This window comes from Laccaria bicolor, genomic scaffold (genome assembly GCF_000143565.1).
Source record: "Laccaria bicolor S238N-H82 LACBIscaffold_14 genomic scaffold, whole genome shotgun sequence".
NCBI classification, from domain to species: domain Eukaryota; kingdom Fungi; phylum Basidiomycota; class Agaricomycetes; order Agaricales; family Hydnangiaceae; genus Laccaria; species Laccaria bicolor.
In genome coordinates this window covers 788,095-808,265 of record NW_001889885.1, presented here as the reverse complement: position 1 = coordinate 808,265, position 20,171 = coordinate 788,095, and the positions used below count along the sequence as shown (strand labels likewise).

The following is a 20,171-nucleotide window of genomic DNA, read 5'->3' as shown; positions in this document are numbered from 1 at the left end:
AGTCATTGCGACGTGGATTTTTATGCAATCCGTGGCGATTTTTTTTTGGGGGGGAGTTGTATCTTCTGTGCGAAAGACTAAATTCTTCTTTTCTTCGTTACCACGTTGCTTCGAGGCTGAGTGGAAACTGCTCCGAAGGAAAGGACTTGCAATTTTGCCCAATAGAGGGAAAAGCCGAACCTCTCTTAACCCATACATCGGTGGGCAGCCCGCGCTGTGGCCCGTTATGAGAGATTAACCGATTATGGGTCAATATATGAACTCCAAAATTTGTGATAAAAAAAAGGCAAAAAATCATTTGACTTGTAGTATGAAACTCACGGTTTATGCTATGCATTTCCTCGTGAATCAAGTTGGTCTACACCAAACGCTATGGGTTCGACGGGTTATGGGTGATCAGAAGGGTGGGTTAAGAGAGGTTCAAGGTTCAACTACCATCTGCCTAAGTATTCCCCTAGATACAATGTACAATCAACACAGCACCAATCCACAGCATCTACTCTTTCTCTTCCGCATCTTGACCCATGGTCGACTGACATCCAAAAGTTCTTAATGACGGGTTTTGGGGAGGTATTTGATCCTCGAAGATGAGTGACAGTCGCCATGCTTAGGTGCATCTACTCGACCGATGAGCTACAATTGCAAAATCGAGTAGATTCAAACATACTGATCGGTACGAAAGTTCCATCAGCAATTGAACCTTTTACATTGAAGTACCAGCTGACGGCGTTGAGGGCGCCGGATTTGCAGTCGAGCGCTGGTTCAATTCCCTGCAATTTATGAGAACGACTGAGATTCACGATATAAATTACGCACTCCAGATGCTCTCTTGAGCGCGGAAAGAAGCTCGGAGAGTGTATAAGTCCTGTCGTGGCTTGGAGTTATCCCTTCGTTTGCAAGCCAGGTGTACGTCGGTAAAGACTTCAAACGCGTAAGTTTGATATATAGAATGAGCTGAGTGTATTGACGTACTTGGAACAAGGAAACGACCGTCTGGAAGAAAAGGACCGCCTGATTATTCTGAGTGAGATATGCCGAAATTAGAGGGAGAACGAAGGAGCTCAACCTCAAAACCGTCTGGGCTACCACTGGGGAGGCACTGGGGATTAAGCGTGCTGATACGTCGGGTAAGCTACTAAAAAAATTGCGAAGAAATTAGTTCAAGTGGCGTACCTCATGCAGGTTCCGTGCTTGGACCACTCGTGCTGCATAATACACACGACATTAGCAATGTTGAACCAAAAGGAGTGGTAAACTATGACACTCACCTCCCAGAATTGCTCATTCTCCCCGTGCATATCGACCCAATACTACGGATGAGTAATTAACAAGGTTCGAGAATCTTTGTGCGTCCCTTACGGTTTCCATGAAATTTAAAGTGTCAGTTGCGCCGTTGTCAGTAAGAAGCTGGAGGGATTCAAGGCATTACATGGGTTTGCAGAGTAACGAGAATTGGATATCGTACTGAGGCGATATCGGTGTAAGCGCGGGAGGGATCGCAGTTTTCATTGAAAGTTGTATCGCAGCTATTTGTGGTCGGAGACGTCAGATGAAAGTTTGTATCTTTGATTCTTCGGAGAGCAATACGCACTTATCGGGCCAAAGACCTAGTATGAAGCATAATCAATACAGGCAATGCTAAAATTGCGGATTATTACCATGGATTGTCCAGCTATCCTCCGGACCAGTAGAAGGATGGGTGTCCCAGAACTACGTATTGTTGGGTAAGGGTCTCGCTCAAGGTGCAGAGATTTTGAGCGCACCTGGGTTTGCAATAAAAGACCCTAACATCAAGGCGATACGTCAGAGAAAATAGTGAAATAGAGACCGAGTACTAACACCTGGAGACTCGAAGCAGCACAGATCTGGAATTCTTGATGAGTTATGGCATGAGATGGGTCCGTTCGCAGGGCATGAGGAGAGTGGGGTCGATAATTGGAGGGGATTGAGGACGATTTGTGCTGGGGAGGGCGAGGCCAACGCAGCTCCGATAACGCTAGCCAGAACTACAGCTGTTGCGCGCATGGCGATGAATTTGACTCTTGTGGAAGGGCGTTCAGTGTGGGCAAATTTCGACTTGCTTTTTAGGCATGGGGACTAAAAGGGCCGGCAAGGTCAAAAGTGGTGCGTAGCGGTGTGTGTCTGCAGGAACCGAAAAAACCTAGCACGTTCGCTCAGTTATGTCAGTAGATCAAGCGTTGGAACTCATCTATTTATAGGATCAGCGCCAAGATCTAGACGTAAGCACATTCAACGCTCACAATCCAACTCTCACTGAGCCCAAAGTTGTTGTGGACGATACACAGAGAAAGGTTAACGGGTACGTAGACTGACCAGTGAGAAAACATGCATTCGCGGTGGTTCGTAACCTCAGCCTACCTTTTATTTCAGCCTTATTACTGGATTTCGTCGCGGAGTTATACAACCGCCGTGTACAAATTTCTGTACCTTTGTGAACCTTGTAAACTTCCAACAAATCGTATCATTCTTCGATCGAAGGATCTTTGGGCGGCTCGCCGGCGCATGACTCTTGTAAGTATTTGGTTGATGTTCTATGATTGGTTCGGTCCCGTTATACTTAGTATACAATTGAAGCGTCGATTTGCACATATGATAATGTGCCTGAGCAGATAGAGGGGGACACCTTTTTTCCCTCCGTAACAAAGGTTCCTGGGCGTGATCTTTCAAGACCAAAACTTAACGGTGAGAAATGCCCAACGATTTAAAATACCTTTCTTTGCTGGAACATGTTTTGGCTGGGTAAATTTGTCGTAGACATACACATATTTGCCTAAAGCTACCTAGGTCTAGTAGAATCTGGTAGCTTTGTAGATTCGTACTCGCGGTAGAATACCAGGCTTGGCAGATGATCTGTGCCTGTCACTATCATAGTAGGATTGAGCGCGCTGCGCATGGGCGTTCAATACATTCACGTAACTACATACGATCTACTACTTATTTAAGACTAAAAAGAAAAAAATTAAGCTCCTCAAAAAAGGGACGGCCTGGTCGTTGAATGAAGTCCTTTGCCGGATAAGATATTTTTGTACCCTGTACGTGAAGGAGACGAATCTGTAGGCTATGTACTGTACGTCAATTTCGGTCTGGCAGGGCGTTTATCTGTCGTTAGAAGGGGAAATAGGATAAAATTACTGTTAAATCAGTCTGTAACGTCATTCCAATACTTCGAATAAAAGCCAATCCGTTCTGTTATGTAGTCTGATGCAAGAGAGATCCCAATCACACCCCATGAGGTGAGGCTTCGCTTCAGTGTTCTTCACTTTAGCCATGAACGCGAAGGGTATCTCCACACAACTTTTGTTGGACAGATACAGTTTCGCATAGCACTATATGAAGAAAATTTTGATGCCACGTAATATGTTTTCGCTTTTCATTTTTCATGATAATGCAGTCTTTGGAAAGGTTATTCTCCCTGACTGCAAAAGGGGTGGACAGAAAATAAGCAAGGTCCCGAAGATCTATTGATATTAGGACTGCACGTATGCGGAGGATGGTAAAAATGAATATCGTTCATGATGTCGACGTCAGAAATGGATTGTGATTGCGCTGGACAATGGTCAGGGAAAAAATGCACAAGAAGCCTGCATGGTAACGCACGGTGATGTGTGCTTCCTCCGGTTCGTTCAAGGGCTGTTCAAAAGTCATTTGGTCAACAAAACGATACAAAGAAGTTTATATAAGAGACAGACCTCGCAAGCAACGTCTTCTCGCACATCGCCCGGCTACAAATGGGATGCGTTGACAAGGCGACCAAATTGACACAACGTATACTCACTGCATGGTATACGACCCCACTAGAGCGCCTTTGGTATGGCGGAGGAGGCATAGGGGCATTGATAGGCGGATATTCAGGGTTGTATACCTCGAGACCAGGCGGGTTACTAAAAGCGGATGCTTTGCTATGATGTCGACTTTGCCTCGCTCTATAAGCGCCTATGGAAGTCTCGTAGTTCGACATTGCATGGTTTTCTGACTCTGCACAACCCCCAGAAAGAGGCCGAAAGGATTGGCCAGTCGGAACATGTGTAAAAACGCCGACTGAGGCAATCTCAGGTAAGGAGGAAGCACCGTATGGCGCAATGCGATCGATCCGGCGTGCTCTACGTCGTGCATAGGCGTAGAAGATGCATAGCAAGGTTATCAACACTACCGCGCCTATAAGAATTTAGACGCGATATGTACCCCATACAAACTTAACTACTCACCGAAAAGACATCCTGCCAATATTGCCCCTGCCCGACCTGGACGATCTGTTTGGTACAGCTGTGCGTTTGAAGAGGCAATGAAGACGGATAAAGCGAAGAGTGTGGATTGCAGTCGTAAGGTAGTCATCGCAAGAGGTTGGTTTTTTCAGCCCGTAAAAAGCCGCTCACCAATCGCAGCTGTGACATCATTTGTAGGATTACGAGGCGGCAATGACTGACGATTGCCGGGCTTGATCATTGCCGTGATCTTCATTTGTAGGGAAAATTCCCTGCCGCCTATTACGAAGGCTCAAAATGGTGGGAAATAAGAGTGGAAAGAACAGAACTCGAGATTCAAGCGAATGTGTTGATGGGCAGCTAAGCTAGCAAACATTCAGGAGGAAAAGTCCGAGGGACTCCGGTGGCTGTGCTTTGATCCGCCACAGTGATGACTAAAAATCCACATTGGACACGCTTCAAGTTTGTCACATGTATCATAGAAAGCTTACGACACCTTCACCCAGAAAAAATGTGACTCTGGAGGCGCGAAACGTTGGTGAGTGGGTGTATATTATTACTAAGATCAGTTGGCGGGGTATACCAATAAAAAACGGGACCAATTACACAGTTACACTTCCACCTTGCTCAAAGTTTGTAACTTCACATATTCGAAATAGGCGCCGCACTTCGCCACCAATTCATCGTGCGTTCCGGACTCTTGGATACTACCATTCTTTATGAAGTATCTAAGAGGACATGAAGAGATTTCACGATCATTGAGAGCCAAAACAGAGCTGGAGGGACCTTACATGCAATCCGCATTTTGAATTGTTGATAGCCTGTGTGCGATCGCGATGGTCGTTCTCCCTTTTGCTGCTTGGTCAAGCGCTTCTTGCACCACTTTCTCCGAGTTTGAGTCAAGCGCAGATGTGGCCTTCAGAAGAAAATTAGATGTAATTAAAAGGAGGGAAAATGAGACCAACCTCGTCCAGTAGAAGAACCTTGGGGTTGCGGATGAGCGCCCTTGCGATGGCAATCCGCTCTGAAACGAAGATAAAGTCAAAATTAGGGACCAGAGGGAGAAAGAACGACATGCGTTTTTGGCCTCCGGATAACTGAGAACCTTTACCTCCTACTTCTGTATCAAAACCTCTGAAAACGACTTGGACATGTCCGTAAGATTTCGACAAAAAAAAGACACACTGAGGTAAAGATTGAATAAACTCCAATATATTAGCGTCTCGACAGGCTTGCTCAATCTCTTCCATCGTTACTTCGGACTGCGCTTTGACGGCCCCAATAACGATATTGAACCGAATAGTACCTGCATAGAGTGTGGGTTCCTGAGATACCAATGCAAGATGCTTTCGGTATTCTTGAACATTCAGTTCCCGGATGCGTTCTCCGTCAAGCTACAAAAGATGGTAAGGATGGGGGATACATTGAGAGAGAAAACGTACACTTATTACCCCTGCTGATGGGTCATAAAATCTCTCTAGCAGCTGAATTCTAGAGGAGGATCAGTCAAAAAAGCTGAACAGTTTTCCTGGATAATTCTTACATAGTGCTTTTCCCTGAACCGCTGGCGCCGACCACTGCGATATATGACCCAGGCTTAGCCTCCAGAGTGAGATTACGGAGGACAGGAACCGTAGGACGTGTCGGGTATTGAAAACGAACGTTCTCAAGCCGAACGTGGCCTTTCGTAGTCTTAGAATCAAGAATCTGTCCAGTCTTGGAGTCTGCGTCGATTTCGGGGACTGAGTCGAGAAGGCGGATGATGTCGGAACCTGCGCTGCTTGCCGACGATATGTCTGGCACAAATGTGAAGATGTTCCCGGACTGAACGGCGCCCATCGTCGAGCTCTGAGCGACATCAGAATGGAAGAAAGATGAAGTTCGGCGTAATCTCGCACCATGAGCGCAACAAAAAACGCCGTCGTTGAGGCTTCCAGACGCGAAACTAAACCAGCTCCATACCAGAAGACGAGGGCAATAACGAAGAAAGACAAAGATTGCGATAACGCGAATAGGAGATTTCCCCAAAGGGCGTTTCTTGTAGATCGGCGCATGGGAATTTCAAGGCTCTGGCTGTATTTCTGAAGACAGTCCTCTTCTCGGCCTAGTGAAGCTACTGTGCGGATAGATCCAGCCGACTCGCAAGCCAGGTGAGCAGACGATTCGTGAGACTTCTTGTTTGACTGATCCTTGAGTATAATAACTCGCTGAAGGGTTGGGTTGGAAATCCAAAATTTATGCAGGACACAAATATGCTCACGAGATGAATATATCCGGTGGATACCAGAATGGGGGTGCATGCTGAAGGCGAAGGTGTAAATTAACGTCGGGATGAGGTGTTATACGTTCACCTATAGCAATAAGGCCAAGTCTCCATACGTACACAAGCCCAAGTATCCACCCAGCGACGAGTGTCGCAATGCTTTGGATAATCGTCCCTAAGGTGATCCCTACAAGTCCGTTCACCTTTTGCGGATGTTCACTGAGGTTGGACGTCAGGCTACCCGTCTGGGTGGAATCATCCATTCATCAGCAAGGCGAGCCAGGGATAATAAAATCGAAACGCGCACGGAATTCTCATCGCGGTCAAAGAAGGCGACTGTGAATCTATTGAGACCGTAATGATGATAATGAAAAGGTGTTGAAACGAACCATCCTGCCTCAACACCGCCCTGAAGCAGAGCGAACGTAATCTAGCTGTCAAGGTGGAAGCTGCTACGGAAAAGAGATAATTCTGAGCGCCCATCACTATCATGGCAATGATGGCAATGACAAAAAACCTAACGCATGCTTGATAAACGACTTTTAAAAGAATAGAAAGTCATGGCTTACCAAAGAGCGTTTCGATCACCCTGGAAACGTCGAATGTGAGGGTCGTTTTCAGAAAACCCAGTAATGCTCTTAGCGAATACAATTCCGCAAGCGGGAGGGACCAGACCAGCCACTGAAAGGAATCAGGAAAATTCAGGATTGAAAGATGCGTGGACGAACGGATCGCAAAGATAGATGCCCAGAGGTAAATTTTGCGTTGATCTCGAACGTGTTCTCCCATGCGAATGAATAAGGTAAACGTGCCAAGGTTGGACCTTTCCGTCCTGCTAATAGGAGGCAAATTGTCAAGCTCCTTGTCGACTGAGTTATGGGTGTTTGATCGGAGAAGGGCGGTATCGGTGGGAGCCTTCTGATCCACTGAGCCCCGGAGCTCTTCTGCTTTCGACGTCTCGCTGGATATATTTCCTGGTTGGGAACCTCGAAGATTTTGAGCATTGACGAGATGCGCATAATGACCACCGGCCTGAATAAGCTCCACATGCGATCCTTTCTCGGTAACAAGTCCCCCGTCCAAGACATAGATGAGGTCGACGTTTTTGATGGTCGACAATCGATGGGCGATGATTACCGTTGTACGACCTTTCAAAATCGAATCATCAAATGAAGGTCAAGTCATTCAGGCCGGCACAAACCTGCGGCGGCTATATCGAGAGCGTCCTGCACAATGCCCTCGGACTGTGTGTCGAGCGCGCTGGTCGCCTCATCCAAAAGCAATATTTTAGGATCAGAAATAATGGCGCGAGCGATAGCAATACGCTGTTTTTGCCCGCCGGAAAGTAAGAAACCCCGTTCTCCTACCACGGTGTCGTACCCAGACGGAAGCTGAGCGATGAATCCATCCGCGTTCGCCTGCAGGCAGGCCTCTTTGATGAGCGCGAATTTTTTCTCGTCAGCAACATGCTCGTATTCCGTTCCGATTAGCCCATTGGCCACGTTTTCCTTGATACTCGCGGCAAAAAGGACGGGTTCTTGAGAAACGAGACCAATTTGGGACCGCAGCCATTTTAGGTTGAGATCTTTTAAATCAATGCCATCGAGTTTGATACTCCCCCAAGTCGGGTCATAGAACCGTTCAACGAGAGAAATGATAGTCGATTTTCCGGAACCAGAAGGTCCAACAAGTGCAATGGTCTTTCCGGCTGGAAAGGATAAAGAAAGTTCCTTGATAACGGGGACGTCTGAACGTGAGGGGTAGGTGAAATTTACTCCCTCAAAAATTATTTCTCCTCTGACGTCTTCGGGTTCCAGCCCACTCGGGTCAGAAGAGTCAATATCTGGGACACGATCAATGGTTTCGTAGAGCTTCGCTGCTGCGCCCCGGGCTTTGTTTATTGCTGTGGGAATCATTCGAACACGGGACTCGGTCGAATTAAGGTCTACGCACCTTGCATTTCCGGCGCAAGCAAAGCCACATAGAGAGAACCGATGAAGATGGATAGATAGACGTTCACGACGGCTCCCGCGGTTGCTAAAGACTTCATAAACATTGCCTGGAGACTGAACTGTTTGAAGCAAACCGTGATGGCTATTGATAAGGGTGGTCCCAAAACTGAATGCTTTGGCAGGTTAGAACACATGGAAGTATTAATCATTACTGACAACTTACTGAGAGCATACACCGAATAAATGATGAAAAACGTTACGCCAAATCCAGCCCCGCTCCAGGCAGAAGCTGTTAGGTTGATTTGGAGAGATTGTTCCACGTAAGAGTCGTAAATAGTCGACAACGTCTTCTGAGTCCCGAAAGCTTGGGCCGTTCGAATGGTCGAGATTACTTCTTCTGCCAAGGTACCACCTTCGGCAACGTGTTTGAGAGATTTCCTAGTGATATAATAACTTAGCTGCTGGTGATTTTCTGCCATAAAAAAAAGCACTTCGTGTAGTCCGCTGCAAACTTGTTCATAATTCCAGCCGTCAGGGATATCGCTGGAAGGATGGAACTGAGAGCCAAGGCCAAGCGCCAGGAACGGACGAATGCAATTATGAAACCTGTCAAAAAGGCCGCAACGCAGCTAACTGCTAATGCAACCTTCTCGGATATACCCTGCTGCACCAAATCTAAAAGTAACGTCAGCGATGGAGACCATCACGGTAATTAACACTCACGAGTATCCGTTTGAATTCTAGTGGTAATTTCCCCTGCTCCAATGTCGTCAAAATAAGCGATATCCTGACGAAGGATAGCTTTGAGGTAGTACTCTCGAATCCTCTTGGCGTTGACTTCACCAGTATAGACCCAACTGTAGAACGATACAAATGTGCACACAAATAATCCAATTCCTAAGACGATCAACCAATGCCTTTTGCTAGAAAACAATTCCACATACCAAGATACACCAGGTACGTGGCATCAATACCAGCCGCGTGGCGAAAGTTTGCAGCTGCTAGCGGCAATAGTTGTTTGGCCTCCTCGACCCCTTCCTGATACTTGAGAAGGACAGTCGTAAATGTCACAAAGTCCTGAGTTAAATTTCCAAAGAGAATCGCCTGGAGCGGCTGCATGTAAAATGTCAGTCAGGGAATAATGAGTCTACGCCGATTTCCAAGGCTCACTTGAGCAGCCCCCGATCCTAGAGCTACGAGCAAACCGATAGCATCAATGAACATTTCGAATCGCGTCGAAAATCTTTTTTTTGTAGCAAAGTAAGATTTCACACGATCGACTTGAGAAAAAGAGGACGCACCGAAATAACTGGGAGAATGATACAGTTGGTGCGTCATCCTCGTCGGAGGCTTGCGCGTCAGCAGCCGAGTCCTTGTTTTCTTCTGACGTGGCCGCCTTGGCCGCTCCTCTGCGAGCAAAGAAGCCCCGCGGCGGTTCAACAGGAGAAGTCTTTTCTTTGTCCTGATCTTCGGTGGACAACATGAGAACCGAAAAGAATAGCGATTCCTGAACACTGGGGATTGAAGTGTTGCCAAGTGGCAAGGATCGTCCATTAGTTGCACATTTTGACTTCCAGGTGCACTTGTTGTGACTCAGTACTCCTGTTCCGTCGGTTACCGCAGCGCCGCAGCGCAGCCATGGGCGATTTTGACAAGGATCATCAACCTGATGACCTTTGCTGCCCGATATGCACGTCACGTGGTGACGTGCATGTGTTGTCGATTACATAAAAGGTCTAACCCACAATTGTCGACGCAGAAAGAATTTCATAGCTGGTTACTCTAGCTTGAACACACTGCTGAACGACGTCTGACAGTCAAGCCAGCATCTAAATATATCAACCTGCCAGGATTTGATGCCACACAGAAGGCTATTTTCTCATGTTCACGCCAAAGGTTTACGCGTGCATAATGAGTGTAATCGATGTAAGTAAGAAATTTCCGAAAACTTGAAAGACCTGACTATATTGGTACATTTACAACAGCCATACGAGAATAGAGAACAGGCGACAACTCCAAACATGGCTCCCGCCTACGTTAAGGTGAAAGCAAGCTCAGAGAAGAGAGTTGGCATGTGAATCAATTTTGATCATGGATAAAGCACACAGGCCAACTGAACAATAAACAACTCCTAAGTCAAGAGTTGTAACAAAGCAGGTGTCCACTTACAAGCACTCTCTTCGGTGCCAGCGAAGGCAACTATAGGCCCGAATGTTCCGTACGCTGTACCGGGTTTAGGAGGTGAACCGAAAGGCCCTGAACAGTACGCAAATCTAATCAGCTCATAAATCATCACTGCAAATGTTTATCCTACCCTGAACTTCAACTCTACCACTGTCCTCTTCGAAAATAACAAAGCTAATCGAACCAATGTTGTTGGCGGCGTTTCGTTGACCGTAAACACCTACAAGGAACTGGCGATCTGTGGATAAAGCAATAAGCGGAGGCAGCGAGTACAGAAAGCAGCGGCGAGTCCTACCATTGATTGGGATGGCTGGGTGGGCATGTCCACTCTTGAGTCCATGTATGAGCACATGAGGGGCCTGGGGAAAGGGGTCCGGCTTAAGTATATAGGTAACCTCTATCCCTTCGACGCGGTCTCTGCCCCAAACCTGAACCTTGGAAATCCTCTGGATCCCCTGGGTGACAGGAAACCCGCCGACTAGATTTTAGTCAGCTACCACTGGAAAACATGAACACATTTCGAACACCACTTACGGCGGACGAGGTCGTTGAATGATTGAAAGTTTTGTTGATTAACGCCAACAGAATGGGTTTGGGAGATGCTACTGAGTAAAGGCTCGCTAGACATAATGATGGGATGAACAGACTCGAAGAATAGTAGGCGAAGAGATAAAACGAGGTGGGGGAATTGCTGGACTGTCACAGAACAAAGTCTCTTTATATGCAGGACTGACTCCGACTCCTCAGGGTTCGTTGAAACGGTTGCCAAGTCCTGACTCCCCATCCAAGTCGATGTACTACTAGTTGGACCGGCACGATCGTGTGCACGCAAGATCTGTGCCCTAGAATATTACAAGAGCGTTCTTTGAGGGGCTGTCTGAGGTGATGGTCTGGCCCGGGAATTCATGTTGTGTTCTTGGTTTCCATCATAGATGATTCGGCAATACTAAGGGGATTTACTGTCAGATGTGCAAGCACCAGGAAGTAGAGGCTAGTTATGCCGCAAGGTGAGCTCGAGGTTACCTTGAACTTCATTTAGCTGGTTTTTAATCTGAAAGCTAGAGGTAATCAAGGAAATTCAAGGCTTGAGCTGACTGATACGGACCTTACATTAATGCAAGAACACGCGGACGCGGTCGTCCTTTCCAGCCGGCTCATGCGTCATCTTTCCCTTGCGATTCCCGATAATCACGTCGGCCCCAGCAGGCACTGCCAGCTCGATCAAGCGGAGGTCCTTGCGGCGTGCGGCTTCGTGTAATAGAGACGTGCCAGCGTCGTTGTCAAGGTAGGACAAGTCGGCGAAGAACCGAGCAGCTGGAGGAGTGAGGGCAAGGGTGCTTCTGATAGGGGTGATAGAACGTGGCTTCGCAGCAGAGAGCAGTAGGAAGCATTGAGAAAAGACCGTGAATCTAGAACAGTTCAGACGGGTTCAAATGAGAAGAATGACATACATACCATCATTAGCTCGCACGACCTCCTTCCCTCTCGCAACCTCACGGCATGTTTTTCCTTGCCCGTCCCTCAAGCTGTCGTCGATATTCTCTTGTTCTAATACCAGATTCACGGCATCGACTCTGCCGAGTGGTGCCACCGGATGCAGAGGCGTGGTGCCCGAACCAGGGGGATGAACCCTGTTGGGCGATATGGCTCAATGAGACAGGAGCAGAACACGCTGAGCGCTGAGCAGCTATGACAGCGTGGAGCTGGATGACGTACCGCCACGGAGAGCTGCAAGAAGTCTGACTTGGGAAAGTGGCTCGCCTGCTTGTATGATGTCGTCAGTCAAACCAAAAGTGATCTAATTTCAGTACATACTTGAGTCTGGCATCGTCGTTGCAGCACAATAACGGGCTTGAACCTTGTAGCCCAGGTGTTCCAACGTGACCCCCCATGGATTGTGAATCCGGGGGTGTTCGGTAGAACGGAAACACGTCCTCATCCCAAGTTTCCAGTGGCCCTTTAACCCGTGATGGTAGGGCCCGAGAAAGCTGACGAACGCAACCTGATCACAAGCCAAACGTGTCAATCCCACAGCAACGATGGTTGAGAGGACTCGAGACTGAATTTCTCGAACTTGCAGATACGGCCTGCGTTGGGTGTGATGATGACGGCAACAGCTTGGTGTGCAGTTTCTCCTCCCTTGGGTAGTCTCGGAGTCATCGTTGAGGAGGGGAGGGGTCGGACAGATAACTGACGTGGGTTCAACGAGGTATAACGGGAGCACAGACATCTAAACTAAACCAAGTCATATGAGCGGGGATGGAGAGCACAAGCGGGAAACAGCACCTTCGACGAGTAGTCACTTGCCCAAGGTCTCATCAACGGTATCATTGATGGTTGATATCTGCATATTGGTATCAGTGAGATGTAAGACGCAGGGGAAAGGGGGCGAACAAGAGAAGCATAGCAGTAGAGGAGGGGAAGGCTCTGGAGAGGGGTTCGTGGATATGGACACCAAGAGGGAAAACGTGACAAGAATAGGGTGCACGACAATGCAGAAGAAGGGAGCGACGATGCGGGAGAAGGGTGTGAAGACGCAAAGAGAGAAGGAATATAGGCGCAAAAACAGAAGGAATATAGATGACATAGAATTCGCAACAACCGGAAATGAAAACATACCAAGTGAAGCCTCGAAAAGTCAACAACCAAAGGTTGCATGTGGGTTCAATAGGCCGCCTTAGAACCTACAGCTATGAAATATAAGCTATCTTCAGTAGAGTACGCAAGAGACCCACGTCTTCGAACACAATCCGCCAGTCCCGACCTCTAATCTGTCATTGACTCCAGAGCCTGACGCAAGGTTAAAGTGACGCCTGAAATCATCCGTTATGTCGGAAATGAGTAGGACACGGGCAGTAAGACGGGTAGTAAGACGTGCATCCATTATACCCTTCTCTCTTCAAGCTCCATGATGCTGCGATGACAGATTCTGGGTCATCCTCTTCCTCTGGAAGTGGTCGTACTGCCGCCGGCTTCAGCCACGATTATTTCAGCGACGGGAGTAGTTCGCGTGTTTCAATCCGAAGGGCTCAGAGCGAGCGGAAGTTTTTGAAAGTGCCAGCAACGAAGCTGTCCGGCCACCAGCTCTAGCAAGTCCATCGCGTTCCTGCTCTCCTCGCCCTGCTACAGAGCTGAGCCAACAATTAGCTTGAGAAACGTAAAGAAGAAACAGGACGAGTCGCACAAGAATATATCCTAGCTCAAGACACACTCAAACGCCGTCAACCGATTGCCACCCTCCCCCATGTAGTCGCCGCCTTGATGCTAACGAGCGACGCGTCTTACGGAATGGCCAGTTTATCGTTGGAGGCAAGCTTGGGATCCGATGATGGTGGTCGTGAGCAAGGAGCACCGATCAACTGCCAGCGATTGATCAACGAAGTCACATCAACCCATTACAAGGGCACACTGTGCCTTCGACACCGATTACAAGCTCTTCAGTTGTGGCCAAAACTTATGGACCACGTACTATTGCGGTAATATCCAAAGCTTTACGGAAGCACAAGAACTAGATGCCCTGAAATTTGCCAGAGTTTCTTCGCCTCCGAATTCGTATCTCGGGTATGGCTCCCGTAGGTCGCCGATTTCCTGATAATCTCTCCTTAAAATTCCAAATTACTCTGTGCACCACCGGACTTTGACCAGACTCCAAACAAAACATCGTAATCGGTGCCAATTTTCCGAGACTGTCGCCTTTTACGTTGTTCTCAAGTGTCAAGGAAATATATTATTAGTCTTAACCCTGGTCGACGTTACCTACAATGAATAGACGTATTAATAAGATACAGTGGCAATGCAAGGTGGGGTCAATCCCTTGACTAGATAAACTTAAACGAAAGCTAGATGACCAGCACTTCCGAAATCCGAGTTGGTGTCTAGGAAATGAGTTTGAAGACGGCGCAGCCGTCCATGATTTGATCATCCGGAGGCGGAGGTAACTCGAACGCCGCGGGGAAATCCCAACAAAGATAGGCAACTAGCACTTCGGGAATCGATGCTCGATAAGTCAAGACAACGCAGTCGTCTATAATTTGGTCGAGGGATGAAGGATGATGTGGAGACGCCAGGCCATGAAAATTCAACTTGTTCCAAAGCCTAATGGTCGCGGTGTAGAGCTTGGACCAGTAGTAGAGCTTCGAGTGTCGGTGATTAATAAATAGGTTCATGGATAACACAGATGTCTGCAATCTGATGAGGGATGGAAGTAGTCTTGAACATAGCGGGCCATGAGAATTCAATCTGTTCGCAAAATCCAAACGTCGCGCTCAGTGGAGCTTGGGACCAGCCCTGCCCAGCACACTTCATCGGGAAGAAGCCGTACTGAGTAACCAGCATAGTAAGCCTGCTGGAGGTCGTCCCCTATCGCCGTCACCCTACGGTTGACAGCAGCCAGGACGTCGCCTATAGTGATAGATGCATCATAATCGTTGTGGGTGGGGAAAACGACGATTGGTCGGTCGGGGTCGAAATCAAAATAGATTGTCAAGGACGGGACGGTAGGTTGAACTGCCCGCTCATATCTCCACGCGTCTCTCCCCCGTGAGCTATGACGTCGTGAAGGGCAAGCGGCGAATAATGTCGGGGCTCTGATATTGTAATCGATTCCGTTGACGAGCAAAGGGTTTATCTGGATCTCGACAGGTGAGAGTTGTGGAAGGGGGATACATTGCCTGCGCGGGAGTGCAGGTGGGACGATATGTACGTCGGGAATAGGACGTGAACTAAAGGGAGAGGGTGTTGCACTGGAAGTCGTTGGGGGCGCCATGAATTGTCGTACAAAAGAGGGATGGGGTGTCGTGAACATAGATGAGGGTGTTACGCGTGGTAGAAGGGGACGTAGATTTCGGCTTTGGGCAGCATAACGCTCGCGGCGCGTTTGGTCAATCCTTGCGTCCGGTCTTAATGCACGGAGTGGCATATCGCTTCTGTCAAGGGGTGAGCGCGTTTAGATTCTGGATGTTCAGATAGCTCACAACGTTATCTCATGTTCAGCCTAGGGCTCAGCTCAAAGAGGCGTAACATGTTGAGTTCCGAAAGGTCCTTGAGGCTTATATACGGGTATGTCAAGCAACCTGTGGCGCGAATTAGGCTCACTTATGATTAACACAGCCAGGGCTCCATAGGTCGGAGATAGTGGAACGCATGTAGTTGAGGGTGTGGGCTCGGCACATGTCTACACTGCATTGCTAAGGAAGAGTTAACAAGCAAAAATAGATGAGGTCCTGAGAGGGCAGAGAAGGATACTTGCTTTAGGCTTCCCTGACTTTCCAAGATTCCTATCGGGATGCGTGACGGCCAAAACATTGCCCACGCTGCGTTGTCGGAACTGGAGAACCAATTCCGGCAACTGTAACACCACGCAGGCCCCACTCGTCCAACACCGTGGTATCTAACGATCTGATTGGACGGCGCTTATTTTGACGCTCAGGACTACGTGCTCAGCCTGTGTACAGCAATCGTTAAATTACGCAGCCTTGAGCAAAGCAAGCAAATTTATCCTTATCTGTGCTTTGTACTCCGGAAGGAAGGTCAACCAGTGTATATTTCTGGGCCCTTAGAGCCATCCAAATATCAGCGGGAGACGCAAGCTTCGGGAAAATTGGCTGACTGCAACTGATGAGGGCTCTTGTTAGAGCGGGGACGGGCAGAAATATGGGATAGACTTACGAATATTCGAACCCCTTCTACAAAAAAAATCACAACAACTTGAAGTCCGCACGTGTCTGATATGAGGAGAAAAACCTGCTTGCTCCGGACAATTCTTGTCCAGAGTTTCGGGCTGCGTAGAGCATATTGATTCCAGCCGTGTACAGCGGGTTGTGAATGGCTTACGACGACGTCAATGCGATTATCGCCATGGGGCCATTGACAAATGACGTCGTCATAATAGGTTTTCAGCCTCGAGGTCCGACGAACAACTACCCCCTCTTCGCCAGTGGGGCCTATATGGGGGTAACTTGCCAATGGGAACGGCAATTCTGTTGGCCTAGAGAAGGCATTTGAAGTCTGAACCACAGTGGAATGGGTTGTGGTGTCATGGAAGCCACTCGAGATCGGCTCATTTCGGGATCATACTTGCACAAAATCGATGTCTTGGATGTCCTTCAATATCATAAAATGGGTTGCCGGGTCGTATGGGCCGAGTTGACATCCGACAACAGAGTTGACAGAGGGCTCGATGACGATGAGTCGGAAGAAACCGGAAATTGGGATGGTCAAGTGGTTGTGGGGCTTCTCAAGAGGTGCTTTGACTTCCGGGCAATTTCGAGTGTGTTATCAAGGGCAGATCCCAGAGGTAGCTTTCAGAATGTGGAGGGTGCCACTTACGATGTGGTGGCACCAATATTGTGTCGTATTTGGCTGATGTTGTTCATCGACGATGATCGCTTACTCCTTGCGTGTTTCCTCACTGTGAACGATTTCATTATAATGATTCCCCTTCGCTTTGCACTCGTTTCCTTCGATATTTATACATTCTTGAGATTACTTGAAAAAGGACTGGTAGAGTGGTACGTGTCAAGCCTCTGGCCTTGTTGTCATATGATCCAACACTATTACAGATATTCTGTCGCCCTGAGTGCCTCGTGTGTCCGGATGATATGTATCTAGCAGATGGTATAAAATGTGCGACAGCATCATGTCCATCGCTCATAAAGACGGTTCTCCTCATTGAGGAAAGTGAGAAGCTTCTGTGAGCGCTCACGCGAAAGATGCGATTACGACATGCCATTGCCTCATCTGACATGAAGAATCCAAACGTCAGGCTCAGCGGGACTGGGTGAAATTCCAGCCCAAATCGAACCGCCGGGAAAGAACTCCATTATGAGTTGGCGAACGTGCGCGTCAGAAATTGCTGCTTGACTCTGGTGAGTCTGTACCCTTCCTATCGGAGAGCCCCAAAGGTTATACGCGGGAGGCGGATGGTGTAACTCGATGGCGAAGACGCGGATTGCGTCGTGCACTGCGGCGAGAACATCTCTAACAGTCACGAAGGGGTGCTGCGCGTTGTTTGGAAACGCGATCACTGGCTTTGGGAAGCTAGATGAACAAAGCGTCAAAGAGCTCGTAGCGGGGCTGGTTGCCGGCTCGTCCAGAGATCGATCCAGAGCTTCACGGCGCCGGGAGTTCAGTGTTGCGAACGTTGCTGGCAGAGTGACGTCGTACTCGATCATGGGTACTGGCAAGTACTCCAAAAGGGGGTTGATACGAACTGGGCCATTGTGCAAACGTGGAAGGGGGATAAACGTATAGGGGGATTTGCTATAGAGCAGAGAGGGTGGCGCAGGGGAGTGAAGAGACAATGGGGAGAGATGCGGGTCGGTGGCGACGTGAGTGGTAGAGGTGGTGGGGGGTAATGTTGCCTGGAGGTGTATCACACCTCGACCTTGCGGTGTCGCGGTGTACGTGGAGGAGGGTGAGTAGCCAGACATGGTTTGAGCTGATGCGGTAACTGGAGGATCTCAAGCGACTTTAGGTTCAGTGTCTGCAATATGGGCGGATCTCATACCTGTGAGTCGCGACGATGCAGTGGGGTGGGGTTGGGGAGTAGAGACGTAGAGTGGGGAAGTAATAAACGGTAAGTGGTTGGATGAATACGTGAACCTGAAGGGTCTCCCTTAAGTAGCGCCCCGGCTTGACGGAGTCATTTGGTTGTACCGTGCCATATTTACTATGTTTCCAAAATACTAATAGTGCACAACATTTGCTAGGGTCCGACTTCCGGTCACGTTAGCAGAACATGCATGACCTGAAAGGATGCAAAGCTGGGGCTGGCAATAACGTTCACATTATTTTTTTCCAACCTGCCAGCCTTCATAAATTTCTGCAACAGTCTGTCCTCTTTTCTCAATGACTTTTCCCTAGTGAATAATTTATGGCGGGATAGCATGCGCAGCCGCAGCCTGAAAGTAAATTGCTACAGCGGACAAAGTTTAAATGGCGCCCGCAGCCACCCCGGCGGTTACTATCAGTCTTTCAATGTTTTCCTGTTTTTGGTCGTGGGGTTGGCTTATTAGTCCACTGCGCCCAACTGCCCAACTCTTGCCAGCATCGCTGTGTTAAAGGAGACGTCTCGTGACCACGTTGTTTACGCGTACGCTCTATTTGTTCACTTCCTCTCTCGTTTTACTTCCGTTATTTATCAGTCTTTATTCTTACTTTACCAGTCTTTTGTTCCCCATTTCTTTATATACGAAAACTTATTTCCCCTCATCTCAGTCGTAGTTATACTTTGTGTCTGACTGAGACTGACTCTGAGGTGAGCTTACTTTACATTTTCTTACTCTACCTTTACTGACTACTACCTGTACTTAGTTCCGTGAGTTCACAGGCAGTTAAACAATATCAGTCGTCATTACACTTTGTGTCTGACTCTGAGTTCCGTGCGTTCACACGCTGGCGCTAATAAACATACATATGGAATACGTGGGTTAAGAAATTAAAATTACCCAAGTCGTACAAGTATCCTTTGTACCATCAAGTGAAAATCATTCGGGATGGCTCGGCGTATGCAACCGATGGATCCGCAACATGCAAAATCCAATGACCAGAGATTGGGCAAAAATCCAGCCCCCAAATGCAGATGTTCCCTAGCAGCAAATCTACACCTTTCGGACCTGTGACGGTTCGGTGACCGTCCAGGAACATGTCCCAAAACCTGTTCGCACTGACTCCCCTCCCCTCTCGAAAATATCTATTCCTAAAGGCAAGCTCAACTCGTTCTTTGAGTTCGACAGTCAATTCATGGAACGTCGAGAGAGAGAGATCTTGACGAGCACGGTTGCCGACGAAGTTGACGACGTCTAAGGCGGAATAAGTTGCCCCAGGTGTGAAAATATCCCCGATGTGTGAGGTAGTATCGTGAATATGAATTGAATTCGCCGAAATAGCGACAGATGAAAGCCTCAAGGCCGTCTCTGGTTGAAGCGGGAGGGTGACGGTGAGGGGGAAGAGCGCAGGTGCTGACCCGGAGGGTGACGGATGTAGGTCCGACTCGGACGGAAGGGGAATGCATTGAACGGGTCTCAGACGTGGAGGCTTATTGTTACTGAAGTTCAGAATCAAAAGTCAGAGTCGTTGAAAAAACGTACCAAGTACTGATGTTTAATTGATATATGCTTCTAGTCAGACCTCTTCACAAGGAGGGAAATAATTCCTTACAGAATAGTGCACTTCATGATCACTGGGCTGTTTACTCAAATAAGGTCAGCCTCCATGTGTTGATTGAAAGGCCGTACCGCCAAGTGCCTATCCTGAAGCACAGGCTGGTGGGAAGATAAGAAGGAGTACTATCTGAATGTTGAAACGCTCACTGGACAGATTGAACCAGAAAGGGGAAACTGCAATTTCAGCGGTCAGCGTCAAATAATGGGACAAGTTTGACTGAGTCTTGTTACACGGCGAGGCGTATACGTCCATTCCATCTATGTCATATTAGCGGAGGCGGGAGAGAGTGAAGATAAGCTGTCAGTTTACAGCACCTTGCGGTGAGAAATTGTCTTCAAGCAAAACATAGGTGGGATAACGTAGTGTGGAAAAGTTCAGAGGAGG

The 20,171-nt window shown here is 48.1% G+C and overlaps 8 protein-coding genes across 8 annotated transcripts; 1 reads left to right on the top strand and 7 right to left on the bottom strand.

The window, feature by feature from the left end:
- Nucleotides 1-549: 549 nt before the first annotated feature.
- On the bottom strand, nt 550-2,025 carry LACBIDRAFT_235838 (uncharacterized protein; the record flags this gene model as incomplete). The annotated part of the gene is made up of 13 exons (XM_001881807.1): nt 550-617; nt 668-770; nt 817-921; nt 973-1,011; nt 1,067-1,115; nt 1,174-1,205; nt 1,269-1,310; nt 1,360-1,407; nt 1,466-1,526; nt 1,592-1,607; nt 1,659-1,710; nt 1,764-1,784; nt 1,840-2,025. 13 exons carry the CDS (start codon nt 2,023-2,025, stop codon nt 550-552), a joined length of 822 nt encoding a protein of 273 aa, XP_001881842.1.
- A 1,506-nt stretch (nt 2,026-3,531) lies between these two features.
- LACBIDRAFT_298663 (uncharacterized protein) lies at nt 3,532-4,353 on the bottom strand (the record flags this gene model as incomplete). The annotated part of the gene is made up of 5 exons (XM_001881806.1): nt 3,532-3,567; nt 3,619-3,651; nt 3,711-3,743; nt 3,797-4,176; nt 4,227-4,353. 5 exons carry the CDS (start codon nt 4,351-4,353, stop codon nt 3,532-3,534), a joined length of 609 nt encoding a protein of 202 aa, XP_001881841.1.
- A 480-nt stretch (nt 4,354-4,833) lies between these two features.
- LACBIDRAFT_250508 (uncharacterized protein) lies at nt 4,834-9,921 on the bottom strand (the record flags this gene model as incomplete). Its single annotated transcript, XM_001881805.1, has 23 exons — nt 4,834-4,951; nt 5,015-5,139; nt 5,189-5,245; nt 5,279-5,357; nt 5,409-5,617; nt 5,666-5,714; nt 5,767-6,071; nt 6,122-6,430; nt 6,484-6,524; nt 6,575-6,731; nt 6,794-6,822; nt 6,876-7,003; nt 7,056-7,167; nt 7,215-7,634; nt 7,688-8,389; nt 8,440-8,523; nt 8,573-8,611; nt 8,662-8,876; nt 8,930-9,113; nt 9,162-9,335; nt 9,383-9,551; nt 9,609-9,681; nt 9,740-9,921. The coding sequence occupies 23 exons, from the start codon at nt 9,919-9,921 to the stop codon at nt 4,834-4,836; spliced, it is 3,960 nt and encodes a 1,319-aa protein (XP_001881840.1).
- Nucleotides 9,922-10,492: 571 nt separating this feature from the next.
- LACBIDRAFT_327953 (uncharacterized protein) lies at nt 10,493-11,250 on the bottom strand (the record flags this gene model as incomplete). Its single annotated transcript, XM_001881804.1, has 4 exons — nt 10,493-10,551; nt 10,608-10,694; nt 10,753-11,100; nt 11,157-11,250. 4 exons carry the CDS (start codon nt 11,248-11,250, stop codon nt 10,493-10,495), a joined length of 588 nt encoding a protein of 195 aa, XP_001881839.1.
- Nucleotides 11,251-11,733: 483 nt separating this feature from the next.
- On the bottom strand, nt 11,734-13,506 carry LACBIDRAFT_298661 (uncharacterized protein; the record flags this gene model as incomplete). Its single annotated transcript, XM_001881803.1, has 8 exons — nt 11,734-11,870; nt 11,930-12,031; nt 12,078-12,269; nt 12,339-12,383; nt 12,438-12,852; nt 12,909-12,966; nt 13,017-13,298; nt 13,358-13,506. 8 exons carry the CDS (start codon nt 13,504-13,506, stop codon nt 11,734-11,736), a joined length of 1,380 nt encoding a protein of 459 aa, XP_001881838.1.
- A 991-nt stretch (nt 13,507-14,497) lies between these two features.
- Nucleotides 14,498-15,540, bottom strand: LACBIDRAFT_327951 (uncharacterized protein; the record flags this gene model as incomplete). The annotated part of the gene is made up of 3 exons (XM_001881802.1): nt 14,498-14,755; nt 14,796-14,942; nt 14,995-15,540. 3 exons carry the CDS (start codon nt 15,538-15,540, stop codon nt 14,498-14,500), a joined length of 951 nt encoding a protein of 316 aa, XP_001881837.1.
- A 1,816-nt stretch (nt 15,541-17,356) lies between these two features.
- LACBIDRAFT_327950 (uncharacterized protein) lies at nt 17,357-18,052 on the bottom strand (the record flags this gene model as incomplete). Its single annotated transcript, XM_001881801.1, has 1 exon — nt 17,357-18,052. The coding sequence occupies one exon, from the start codon at nt 18,050-18,052 to the stop codon at nt 17,357-17,359; it is 696 nt and encodes a 231-aa protein (XP_001881836.1).
- Nucleotides 18,053-18,360: 308 nt separating this feature from the next.
- On the top strand, nt 18,361-18,637 carry LACBIDRAFT_298659 (uncharacterized protein; the record flags this gene model as incomplete). The annotated part of the gene is made up of 2 exons (XM_001881946.1): nt 18,361-18,452; nt 18,508-18,637. The coding sequence occupies 2 exons, from the start codon at nt 18,361-18,363 to the stop codon at nt 18,635-18,637; spliced, it is 222 nt and encodes a 73-aa protein (XP_001881981.1).
- Nucleotides 18,638-20,171: the final 1,534 nt, after the last annotated feature.